We start from the raw sequence: 13,426 nt of genomic DNA, 5'->3' as shown, positions 1-13,426 counted from the left end.
GCCTAATCCTGTAACTGTCTCCCCTGTCACCTATAGCCAGGCCTACCTCCTGTAACGTCACCTATAGCCAGGCCTACCTCCTGTAACGTCACCTATAGCCAGGCCTACCTCCTGTAACGTCACCTATAGCCAGGCCTACCTCCTGTAACGTCACCTATAGCTAGCCAGGCCTACTTCCTGTAACGTCACCTATAGCTAGCCAGGCCTACTTCCTGTAACGTCACCTATAGCTAGCCAGGCCTACTTCCTGTAACGTCACCTATAGCTAGCCAGGCCTACTTCCTGTAACGTCACCTATAGCTAGCCAGGCCTACTTCCTGTAACGTCACCTATAGCTAGCCAGGCCTACTTCCTGTAACGTCACCTATAGCTAGCCAGGCCTACTTCCTGTAACGTCACCTATAGCTAGCCAGGCCTACTTCCTGTACCGTCACCTATAGCTAGCCAGGCCTACTTCCTGTAACGTCACCTATAGCTAGCCAGGCCTACTTCCTGTAACGTCACCTATAGCTAGCCAGGCCTACTTCCTGTAACGTCACCTATAGCTAGCCAGGCCTACTTCCTGTAACGTCACCTATAGCTAGCCAGGCCTACTTCCTGTAACGTCACCTATAGCTAGCCAGGCCTACTTCCTGTAACGTCACCTATAGCTAGCCAGGCCTACTTCCTGTAACGTCACCTATAGCTAGCCAGGCCTACTTCCTGTAACGTCACCTATAGCTAGCCAGGCCTACTTCCTGTAACGTCCCTCATACAAAGTAACCAACCCCTCACCCCGCCCCTCACCTAAAGTTAACATTTACCAACCTCTCCTCTATCAGCATCCTTGTCATCTAAAGTAACACAACCAACCCCTCTGTATTGTGTAACTAACTTCACCTAATTATCTAAAGTAACCAGCTCTCTTTAGAGTAGTCCTAACCATCAAACCTCATATGGAAACAAAGCATGGTTCATTTAAAATGTCATATTTTTCACTAGGCTTAATTCCATGACAGTATGGTATGGCACCATAGTTTAGGCCACAGAAGGCTGCCATCTAGTATACTGCAGGGTATTGTTTTCAGCTGGCTACGTCACCCCTAGCGCTCTGTGTTGACCAGGATCCAGGACCCCTGGATCTATCAGATGTCAGCCCACACTGCCCACGGACAGTACAGTAGCACTGGGAAACAATGGCGGTGTGTGTTCACTGCTGTACTGATGCTGGATTCATACATTCCGACCCTGGCTGGGAGAATGGAGTGTCTTTGTGTCGTGAACTCGTGTCAACTCTCCCTCTTCCTTTTCTCCTCTCAGAATGAAAGGGGGGGATGAGGTTGATCTATCCTCTGGCCGCAGCTGCCCGCCCCAGTGATAGGTCGGGACTCCATCTCAAATGGTACCCTATTGGGCTCTGATCAAAAATAGTGCTCTATGAAGGGAATAGGGTGCCATTTGGGACTCAAGCAGCAAGTCCCGATGTGTCAGCTGGGTAGGAAGGCCTGTGATTCAGTCAGCATGATGTCAATGGTCAGTTTTGATAAGAGGTGAACCTAGATAAACAGTCCAATGGTCATGACTTAGTAGTCAGACCCAGTTCAGTGTTTCCATATCAGTGTTTAAAGTCCCCTGAAGCAGCATTCATCAGGACTACAAACAAACATCAATTCAATTGATAGCTAAATGTGATTTGGTCGGAGCAACAGAGCAGGGTGGGGGGATGAGGAGAGGGAACAGTGGGGAGGGGTTGTAGAGATGGTCTATGTTTCTTCAGTTTCACCCAGGACCCACCCAGGCCCACCCATCCAGACAGACAGACAGACAAGTAAAAGCTAATTGAGAGTGCTTTGACTACATTCCTTTAAGACACTGAGCTGTTGACCTGTTGTAAATATTTCCCAGCTTAGCCCCAGGCTGTCACCCTGTTGCTGTCCCATCTAGTGGCCCACCGTATCTTTCCACTCTTCCAATCCACTGATGATACCAATACTAGAGCAGTAGGCTGCATCTCATCTGACCTATCCAAACCCTGGAGGACATTGTTTCAAACAATGGATAATTGTCATCCTTTGTATTTTATTTTCAGAGAGGTAGGCCTCTGTTGATTTGACATGGTACTGTGGTTTGTGATGTGTCGTCTAGCTGTACAGGTATGTTTGACATACTTTGTGACACACATTTTATGATGGATATTTTATGACTAGAGGTCGACCGATTAATTAGGGCCGATTTCAAGTTTTCATAACAATCGGAAATCTGTATTTTTGGCGCCGATTTGCCGTTTAAATTTTTTAAATATATATATATTTTTATTATTTGTATTATTATTATTATTATTATTATTATTATTAATTTTTTAATTTACACCTTTTTATTTAATCTTTTTAACTTGGCAAGTCAGTTAAGAACACATTCTTATTTTCAATGACGGCCTAGAAACGGTGGGTTAACTGCCTCGTTCAGGGGCAGAACGACAGATTTTCACCTTGTCAGCTCGGGAGATCCAATCTTGCAACCTTACAGTTAACTAGTCCAACGCAATAACGACCTGCCTCTCTCTCGTTGCACTCCACAAGGAGACTGCCTGTTACGTGAATGCAGTAAGCCAAGGTAAGTTGCTAGCTAGCATTAAACTTATCTTATAAAAAACAATCAATCATAATCACTAGTTAACTACACATGGTTGATGATATTACTAGATATTATCTAGCATGTCCTGCGTTGCATATAATCTGACTGAGCATACAAGTATCTAAGTATCTGACTGAGCGGTGGTAGGCAGAAGCAGGCGCGTAAACATTCATTCAGATAGCACTCTCGTGCGTTTTGCCAGCAGCTCTTCGTTGTGCGCCAAGCATTGCGCTGTTTATGACTTCAAACCTATCAACTCCCGAGATGAGGCTGGTGTAACAGAAGTGAAATGGCTGGCTAGTTAGCGTTTCAAACTTCACATTGCCAGTGTAACAGTATAGCTTCCGTCCCTCTCCTCACATTGCCTTGGGGTGGTTGTTTCCCTTGCTCTGCATGGGTAACGCTGCTTTGATGTGGTGGCAGTTGTCGTTGTGTTGCTGGTTCGAGCCCAGGGAGGAGCGAGGAGAGGGACGGAAGCTATACTGTTACACTGGCAATACTAATGTGACTATAAGAACATCCAATAGTCAACGGTTAATTAAATACAAATGGTATAGAGGGAAATAGTCCTATAATTCCTAGAATAACTACAACCTAAAACTTCTTACCTGGGAATATTGAAGACTCATGTTAAAAGGAACCACCAGCTTTCATATGTTCTCATGTTCTGAGCAAGGAACTGAAACGTTAGCTTTCTTACATAGCGCATATTGCACTTTTACTTTCTTCTCCAACACTTTGTTTTTGCATTATTTAAACCAAATTGAACATGTTTCATTATTTACTTGAGGCTAAATTGATTTTATTGATGTATTATATTAAGTTAAAATAAGTGTTCATTCAGTATTGTTGTAATTGTCATTATTACAAATACATTTTAAAAATAAAATAAAATCGGCCGATTAATCGGTATCGGCCTTTTTGGTCCTCCAATAATCAGTATAGGCGTTGAAAAATCATAATCGGTCGACATCTATTTATGACCTGTATTATTTTGACATTTCATCACAGCCTCCCTCCCCTCCACACCCACGCACACCACACACCCACACACATACATACCACACCCACACACACACCACACACACCACACACATACATACATACCAGACACACACATACATACCACACACACACGCATACATACCACGCATACCACAAACCACCACCACCTCTGTCCCTGTGGCATGATGGCAATAGAGGTAGGCCCCCAGAATGAAATAGAACAATTGAATTAAAGGATCTTTATGGGTAGGCTGTGTCCTAGTTGACGTTGTCTTTAGAGACCTTATGTAACACATAGTTAGCTACTAGTGTAATCTCTCTGGGAAGAATGAGCAGCTAAATATAGCTGGCCCATAAAGTCCTCCTGAAGATGCTGGGTGACTGAGTCATTACCACCCCGGCTCTGCTGGTTGCTCTCTGGTGGCTCTGAGGTGAAGTTTCCCCTAGGTACAGATCTAGGATCAGCTTCTCCTCCCCCAATCCTAACCTAAACCAATAGTGGGGGGAAATGCAAAACTAACTCAAGATCGGCATCTAAGGGGCACCTTCAGGGCCAGACTTGGACCAGGCAGGGCCATAGGAAAGGAATGTCTCAGGACAGAATGCTGATGGTAGGAGTGCTACCTAGTGTTTAATGTTAGTGGTAGCTGGTAGGGAGAGGGGCAAAAAATGTTTACCAATGAAGCATAACAGTTCCAAGGCACTCCCTAAAAATGCTGTGTTGTGTTGGCCTAACTTAATAGGAAGGGTTAGGCTGAAAGCACAGGTATTGGACTGTGTGTTCTAAGGCCCTCAGTCAGTCATGTTCTCTGAGTACAAGGAAACAGTACTCTGCTCTCCACACCACTCTGATCTGATCAGTGTCAGACCAACCAGGAAGTGTTTCTATTGCACCAGGTTACATGTTGCTGTGTCTGTCTGCTACACTCACACGTCCCCTGATCACACTGCTCTAAGGTCAACACTTTGTTATGCTTTCATCGTCTGTGACCGACTTGGCACCCTATTCCCTATATAAGTAAGTAGCCTTGTCCACATTAAAACATCCCATATCGCCTGCTTCGTTAGGCAGCTTGATGTACTGTAGGTAGCCAGGTAGCCTAGTGGTTAGAGTGGCTAACCAGTAGGTAGCCTAGTGGCTTTTGGTTACTAGTTCAGCCAGTAACCGAAAGGTTGCTAGATCGAATCCCCGAACTGACAAGGTAAAAATCTGTCGTTCTGCCTCTGAACAAGGCAGTTAATCCACTGTTCCTAGGCCGTCATTGTAAATAAGAACCAATTCCTAACTGTCTTGCCTACTTAAACAAAGGTTAAAGTTTAGAAAATACCCCTGGGCAGGATGCTATTCTATGTGCCCTGGTCAAAGTAGTTCACTATTGTAATAAGGTGTATTTTCAGAGAGCAGCCATTGACTCCAACTTTCCATTCTCAGACCCAGTGAAAAGTTGTTTCTCTTGTTGCCAGTTTCATTTGTCGTGAAGGAACCAGTTCTGTTTTGGCTGTGTCGTGGAGATGTTGCCAGATGAAGTCATGAGTTATGTTAATAGTTAGTCTAGCCTTGGCACCCTATTCTATTCTCGCTGGGTGAAGCAGCGAGCTGCTCCTTAGGTAACATGCCTACTCAGACTTTGTGGTCCAGTCATATAGCTTAGGGCCGTCGGTCTCTTAGTCAGATATCAATGTTTACTACTGACTGACAGCCTACTCTCCAGTCCTGTGTGATTGATCTTAGACCTAAATGTCTATGGATTGTTGATGGATCATTGATGTCACCCCTTGGGTTACTAAAATAACTAAGTTCCAGGAAGACTTCACACAGTGAGTGTGCTGTCAGTACCAGCTGATCTTTGTCCTTGTATGTCGATTTATCCCTGATTGACCCACATTCACTGAGTCCTGAACATAACCTAATATGGGTTCACTTTAACTGCTCTTATTTTGGCACAAAAGTGAGAGGTCTATCACTCCTGAGTCTGTCTGGTGCGTTGCGAGGTGATCCTGTCCAGTCAGGTCCTCTCCTGTCAGGTCCTCTCCTGTCCTGTCCTGTCCTGTCCTGTCAGGTCAGGTCAGGTCCTCTCCTGTCAGGTCAGGTCCTGTCCTCTCCTGTCAGGTCAGGTCCTGTCCTCTCCTGTCAGGTCAGGTCCTGTCCTCTCCTGTCAGGTCAGGTCCTGTCCTCTTCTGTCAGGTCAGGTCCTGTCCTCTCCTGTCAGGTCAGGTCCTGTCCTCTCCTGTCAGGTCAGGTCCTGTCCTCTCCTGTCCAGTCAGGTCCTCTCTTGTCCAGTCAGGTCCTCTCCTGTCCAGTCAGGCTCTCTCCTGTCCAGTCAGGCTCTCTCCTGTCCAGTCAGGCCCTCTCCTGTCCAGTCAGGCCCTCTCCTGTCCAGTCAGGCTCTCTCCTGTCCAGTCAGGCTCTCTCCTGTCCAGTCAGGCTCTCTCCTGTCCAGTCAGGCTCTCTCCTGTCCAGTCAGGCCCTCTCCTGTCCAGTCAGGCCCTCTCCTGTCCAGTCAGGTCCTGTCCTGTCCAGTCAGGTCCTGTCCTGTCCAGTCAGGTCCTGTCCTCTCCTGTCCAGTCAGGTCCTGTCCTCTCCTGTCCAGTCAGGTCCTGTCCTCTCCTGTCCAGTCAGGTCCTGTCTGACTGCCTCTGTCTCTCCTTGCAGGATGTGAAACTGTCAGCCGAAGTGGAGCCGTTTATCCCACAAAAGAAAGGTCTGGAAGGAGCGCTGGTCACCATGAGCTTGTCTGGAGGAGAAGGAGGAGGGGGGGTAGAGCCCACCCCAATCCCCAGCTACCTCATCACCTGCTACCCTTTTGTCCAGGAGAACCAACCCAACAGGTGGACACATCACCCTACACCCTACATCTTATAGTCCCTAGATCATGCAGCCTACACACTAACGGCACTCATTTCTGGGCACATATCTTTTCATTCAAAACTAGGCTTAATCTGTGTCTGGTAATCTGACCCCGTCACTGATATAATCTGTATTGGAACTACCCAGCCTCTGTCCCTGAGCCGCTGACAGTTAGCCTAGCATTAGCTCGGAAAGAATCTCTATGGAGTCCAGGAATATTCCTGTTTCTGACCCTCCTCCAGGAATGTGCCTGTGCCCATCTCAGTGGGAAAACTGATGGGGTCTTCCTCTGATTCACCTAAGGAAACCCCCATATACCGTGTGAGTGTTACACACAGCTAGGCTGTGAATGATCAGTTACCACCCAGGGATGTGATCAGGGCAGAAAAATATACCAGGCACTCTGATTTTTTTATAAAAACACACAAACAGATGACCATGCTTTGTAACATTTCTAAAAACAAGAAATGTGATATTACTCTTTCATTTTTTGTGACTAGATTTTTTAACCAAAATTGAATAGACAAATTGTTGAGATGGCCCTTTAAGGGCGGGAGGTTACCTTGGCGTGTGAGATTTGGGATCTGACTCTTTGCTATCAGTTGAAGCAACAGACTCAAACTGTTGAAAAACTACTGAACTTGTGAGCAAAACACGAGGACAAAGTCTCACTTTGTAGACGTTTGTGGAAAGTAGACCAAATTTATGCCTGTGCACATTGCCTCCAAAAAGGAATCTATCAGCATTTCACTCAGTGAGCTCAGCTGTGCCAGATGGGACATACAGTTGAAGTCAGAAGTTTACATACACCTCCGCCAAATACATTTAAACTCAGTTTTTCACACTTCCTGACATTTAATCATAGTAAAAATTCCCTGTCTTAGGTCAGTTAGGATCACCACTTTAGTTTAAGAATGTGAAATGTCAGAATAATAGTAGAGCATTATTTATTTCAGCTTTTATTTCTTTCATCACATTCCCAGTGGGTTTACATACACTGAATTAGTATTTGGTAGCATTGCCTTTAAATTGTTTAACTAAGGTCAAATGTTTCAGGTAGCCTTCCACAATAAGTTGGGTGAATTTTGGCCCATTCCTCCTGACAGAGCTGGTGTAACTGAGTCAGATTTGTAGGTCTCCTTGCTCATACACTCTTTTTCAGTTCTGCCCACACATTTTCTACAGGATTGAGGTCAGGGCTTTGTGATGGCCACTCCAATACCTTGACTTTGTTGTCCTGAAGCCATTTTACAACTTTAGAAGTATGCTTGGGGTCATTGTCCATTTGGAAGACCCATTTGTGACCAAGCTTTAACTTCTTGACTGATGTCTCGAGATGTTGCTTCAATATATCCACATAATTTCCCCTCCTCATGATACCATCTATTTTGTGAAGTGCACCAGTCCCTCCTGCAGCAAAGCACCCCCAAAACATGATGCTGCCACCCCCGTGCTTCACGGTTGGGATGGTGTTCTTCGGCTTGCAAGCATCCCCCTTTTTCCTCCAAACATAGTGATGGTCATTATGGCCAAACAGTTCTATTTTTGTTTCATCAGACTAGAGGACATTTCTCCAAAAAGTACGATCTTTGTCCCCATGTGCAGTTGCCTACCGTAGTCTGGCTTTTTTATGGCGGTTTTGGAGACTTGTGGAGGTCTACACTCTTTTCTGAAGTCTTGGCTGATGGGCGGCAGGGTAAGCCTAGTGGTTAGAGCGTTGGACTAGTAACCGGAAGGTTGCAAGTTCAAACCCCCGAGCTGTCATTCTGCCCCTGTACAGGCAGTTAACCCACTGTTCCTAGGCCGTCATTGAAAATAAGAATTTGTTCTTCACTGACTTGCCTAGTTAAATAAAAGTAAAATAAAATAAAAATACAATTTATTTAGATTTTCCCATGATGGTAGATCTTGAAATACATCTACATGTACACCTCCAATTGACGCAAATGATGTCAATTAGCCTTTCAGAAGCTTCTAAAGCCATGACATTTTCTGGAATTCTCCAAGCTGTTTAAAGGCACAGTCAACTTAGTGTATGTAAACTTCTGACCCACTGGAATTGTGATACAGTGAATTATAAGTGAAATAATCTGTCTGTAAACAATTGTTAGAAAGATTACTTGTGTCAAGCACAAAGTAGATGTCCTGACCAACTTGCCAAAACTATAGTTTGTTAACAAGAAATTTGTGGAGTGGTTGAAAAACGAGTTTAATGACTCCAACCTACGTGTATGTAAACTTCAGACTTCAACTGTAGGACTGCTATTTCTTTGTGGAATTAGCAGCTTTGAAACAAAATACTGCAACATTTTCTGAACACTAACTCACATGTGTTCATACTTGACTTTGGACTTTTTATTCAGGAATGTAATGCTCCCACTGTAGAGCCCTGCACATTGACCAGCCAATGGGGTTGGTGGAATATACATTTTTACCCGCAGGTGTCGGGTGTTAATTTTATGCCCTGGATGTGATTGAGAGCTGTCGACCTGTGTGTGTGTCCTGTGTGTTTCTATTTGTCAGGTGTCGGTGGTTAACTTTATTCCCTGGATGTGATTGAGAGCTGTCGACCTGTGTGTGTGTCCTGTGCATTTCTCTTTGTCAGGGGTGATCTGCCTCATGCTGCACGTTCGTTTCCTTCCTGTCTGTTTTGAATAGCAGGAAGTGGTCTCTCAAGACCACCGGCTGTGAAAATGTCAGCTGGATCCTTGTCAGCCACACACACACACACACACACACACACACAGTCAGCTCTACACTGATATCAGCAGTGTAACAAGCTTTGTCTTAGTTTGACACGGGTATATTAGTCCTAATATGTTGCAGTATATTCATACAATCATCACTACACCCGTCATTTGTTCTCTCCCTCCCCTCTACAGACAACAGCACCCCATGTATAGCGGAGGAGGGGACCTGCGCTGGCAGCAGCCCAACCCCAGCCCAGGTGGTCCGTACCTAGCTTACCCCATCCTGTCCTCCCCCCAGCCTCCAGTCTCCAACGACTACACCTACTACCAGATTATGCCTGCACCCTGCCCCCCCATGATGGGCTTTTACCAGGTAGGTAGCTGAAATGTTAGGTGGTTAGAGGCAGACCAGTAGTCAGAAGGTTGCTAGTTCAAATCCTGGGTGAGGAGATAGAACAGGGAAGTGAATTAGCAACCCAGAGGGCTGCTGGTGTCAGATCTCAGGTACTATTCACCTTCAATGTGCCCTTTCGCTTGGTAGGTAGTGGAGTGTGTTGTTTTTGGGAGAAGAGGTTTACAAGACTAGTAGCCTGAAGAAATGGTTAGGAGAACAGAAGAAGTGGAGGATAAATGTTCATTGTCACAGGTACTATTCATTGCCAATGTGCCCTTTAGCATGGTAGGTAGTAGAGTATGTGTGAATGTTTGTCACAGATGGAAAATACAGTTGTTCTGTTCCTCTACCAGCCCTTCCCAGGAACGTACGCCGGGCCCCTGCAGCCTGGCGTGGTAAACCCTATATCAGCTGACGTCAGTGAGAGACCGGCCCCTCTCGGACAGGCGTTTGGACTAGCTAATCAGAGAGGTGGGAGGGGCATGGTCAGACCTGCCGTTCTACCCAAGGTAAGAGGTTAGAGGTCAAACATGTTATTCTGCTGGTCTACCCTAATGCAAGGTGCTCAAGTCCATACTATATTTTTACATTACTGATTACAATACATGTATCACTAGCCACTTTAAACTATGCCACTTTGTTTACATACCCTACATTACTCATCTCATATGTATATACTGTACTCGATACCATCTACTGCATCTTGCCTATGCCGTTCTGTACCATCACTCATTCATATATCTTTATGTACATATTCTTTATCCCTTTACACTTGTGTGTATAAGGTAGTAGTTTTGGAATTGTTAGTTAGATTACTCATTGGTTATTACTACATTGTCGGAACTAGAAGCACAAGCATTTCGCTACACTCGCATTAACATCTGCTAACCATGTGTATGTGACAAATACATTTGATTTGATCAATTAATACCGTCAAGGAATTAATGAATTAATACCATTAATTGGGTTGTATAACATCAATATACAAAATAATGTTTCATGTTATTATAGTCTATGTTCTATCAGCAGCAGCAGGTGGGGTTGTGTCAGTCCCTGAGGGCCAGAAGGCCCCCCATGAGGACTGTAGCTGTCCAGAAGGAGGTGTGTTCCTCGGGGCCAGATGGACGGACCAAGACAGTCCTACTGGTGGACGCTGCCCAACAGACTGGTACGTTTATAACCAGTAACATACTAGTACCAATACTAGTACATTGTAGTACTAGTTGAGCCCAGGGTTTGACTCAGGTTTGCATTGCCAAACCCCTGTATACTGGTCTAAAGTATGTCCACAGATGAATGACGGGCCTAACTCTTTTCTAACTTCTGTACAGGGTTGTGTACTGACTGTATGTGCCTGACTGTGGTCTAAGCCTTCATTACAGTATAAAGGCTTTACATAATGAAACTACACAGTCAACCACAGAGCATCTAGATCCTACTGAGCTGAGAGAACAGGTTTACAATGATGACGCTTCATCATACTGAGACACTATGGCTACGTTTACACAGGCAGCCCAGTCTATTTATTTTATTGACCTAATTGGTCTTTTGACCAATCAGATTAGCTCTGAAAAAGATCTGATGTGGAAAAATCTGATGTGATTTGTCAAAAGACAAATTAGTGTAAAAAAACATCACAACTGGGTTGCCTGTGTAAACGGAGCCTGTGATACCCATCCTGCTGGGAAGACAGTAGGAATGTAGAGTTTCAGGTTGGAGAGGTCTACTCTGCACGTGTGCAGTACGTGTTGTCCTCTGTGATACCTCTGGCTGGGGGAAAAATGCTATCTTTAATTTTTTTTAACCTTTATTTGACCAGGAAGGGCTCATTGAGATTAAAATCTATTTTTCAAGAGCGCCCTGGCCAAGATAGGCAGCACCAAGTCATTACAAAAAAAATTACAGATAGACAACATGAAAAACTACAAGTAATCTAGTAAAAACCATTGAATTCACAAGAGTATAAAACAGCAAATTAAAAACATTGACAGGTCAGGGAATCAGCCTTAAAATCCTTAATCGGTGATGACACCAATCGAGACAAGTTCTTCCATTTTAAAAGTATTTGGTAAGGCGTTCCAAGACGATGGCGCAGAGTACGTAATAGCCCTTTTACCAAATTCAGTTCGGACATTTGGAACAGTTAGCAGGAAAAAGTCCAGCGAACGAAGAGAGTACCCACCACATTTCTGAACAATGAAAATGCCCAAATAAAAAGGTAGTAAACCCAAAATGGCTTTGTAAATAAAAGTATACCAGTGACTGAGCCTACGAGTGACTAGAGAAGGCCAGCCAACCCTGGTATACAAAGTGCAGTGGTGCGTAAGGGTTTTAAAATAAATCTCAAAGTGCCATGATAAAGAGTGTCAATTGATCTCAAACACTGAGCGGGAGTATTCATATATAGAATATCCCCATAGTCTAGTAAAGGCATAAATGTAGCTGATTACTAGCCTCCTTCTGGCTTCAAAAGAAAAACAGGCCTTATTCCTAAAATAAAATCCCAATTTCAGCTTCAATTTTTTGTAAATTGTTGAATATGCAATTTAAAAAAGAGGCCGTCATCAATTAAAATTCCAATATATTTGAGGTTACAACCTCAATCTCTTTGCCCTGACAGGTAGTAATAGGTGAAAGGTTCAGAGGTCTATTTCTTGCATTAGAAAACACCATTAGTTTATTTTTGTCAGTATTGAGGATAAGCTTCAATTGACACAAGGTATGTTGAACAGTATAAAAAGCAGTTTGCATGTTCTGGAAAGCTTTTGTAAGAGACGAGGCACAACAGTAAATAACAGTACCATCAGCATAAAAATGAGGTTGTGCATTTTGGACATTTTTGTCTAAATCATTTATATAAATAGTAAATAAGAGAGGACCAAGTACAGAGCCTTGGGGCACACCATTCAAGACAGACAATTTAACAGACATAAGCCCATCAAATTGAGTGCACTGAGTTCTATCAGACAGATAGTTAGCAAACCATGCAACTGCATGCTCCGAAAGACCTACACTCGACAATCTCTGTCTTGGTATAGCATGATCAACTGTATCGAAAGCCTTAGAGGGATCAATAAAAAGTGAGACACAGTGCTGTTTTTGTCAATGGCTTCAGTGATATCATTTAAAACCTTCATGGCTGCTGTAATTGTGCTATGCTTCTTCCTGAAGCCCGATTGGTACATTGATAAAATAGAGTTAGTAAATAAAAACTATTTTAGCTGTTCACTTACAAGGGTTTCAAGAATTTTCACCAGGGGTGACAACTTTGAGATTGGCCTATAATTATTTAAAAGAGTTGGATCTCCCCCTTTTAAAAGTGTTAGGACAAATGCTACTGAATGTGACTAAGAGTTAGATCCATAATGAGATGAACATCACATTGGTTGTTAACCAGTAAAGGTGCAATAAGCATCTAAATGCTACTTCTCTGCTTGCCACTGCGTCTGCCTGCTCTTTGGGGTCAAGGCCGGGTTACTGTAGAGCACTTTGGGACAACCGTTGATGTAAAAAAAAAAAGAAGGGCTTTAATAAATACATTTGGGGCTGGTTTCCTGGACCAAGATTATGTCTGGTCCTAGACTAAAAAGATATCTCCATTTTAAATATCTCTTTAGTCCAAGGACGAGGCTTAATGTATTGATAGATTGATCTGTGATATCTGTTTGCCTGTAGACTTCCCAGGGGACAATGCGTGTGGTCGTGGTGCGTCGGAACGGGAGCGGGCCAGCCCCCTGCTGTGGAAGAACCTTCCCCGGAGAAGGCGGGCCTCGCACCCTACGGAGAGCTCCAGCGAGGCGGACATCGACAGCGACAGCGGATACTGCAGCCCCAAACACAACCAGCAAGCCCCGGGGGTTACGCAACACAATGCCC

General features: G+C 44.2%; 1 protein-coding gene across 1 annotated transcript in view; it reads left to right on the top strand.

Moving 5' to 3' along the window:
- LOC139403840 (selenocysteine insertion sequence-binding protein 2-like) overlaps positions 1–13,426 on the top strand; it is a 30,481-nt gene that overhangs the window by 2,673 nt on the left and 14,382 nt on the right. Inside the window, exons 2-6 of the mRNA XM_071146992.1 lie at positions 6,272–6,447; positions 9,349–9,529; positions 9,904–10,059; positions 10,562–10,718; positions 13,226–13,426. The exon at positions 13,226–13,426 is cut by the window's right edge and continues 20 nt beyond it. Of these exons, the coding sequence (XP_071003093.1) occupies positions 6,272–6,447; positions 9,349–9,529; positions 9,904–10,059; positions 10,562–10,718; positions 13,226–13,426 (871 nt within the window). The remainder of the gene's footprint in view (positions 1–6,271; positions 6,448–9,348; positions 9,530–9,903; positions 10,060–10,561; positions 10,719–13,225) is intronic.

This window comes from Oncorhynchus clarkii, unplaced genomic scaffold (genome assembly GCF_045791955.1).
Source record: "Oncorhynchus clarkii lewisi isolate Uvic-CL-2024 unplaced genomic scaffold, UVic_Ocla_1.0 unplaced_contig_3709_pilon_pilon, whole genome shotgun sequence".
Taxonomy (NCBI): Eukaryota; Metazoa; Chordata; class Actinopteri; order Salmoniformes; family Salmonidae; genus Oncorhynchus; species Oncorhynchus clarkii.
Note: the sequence above shows the minus strand (reverse complement) of the source record. Positions and strands in the feature narration are given on the sequence as shown.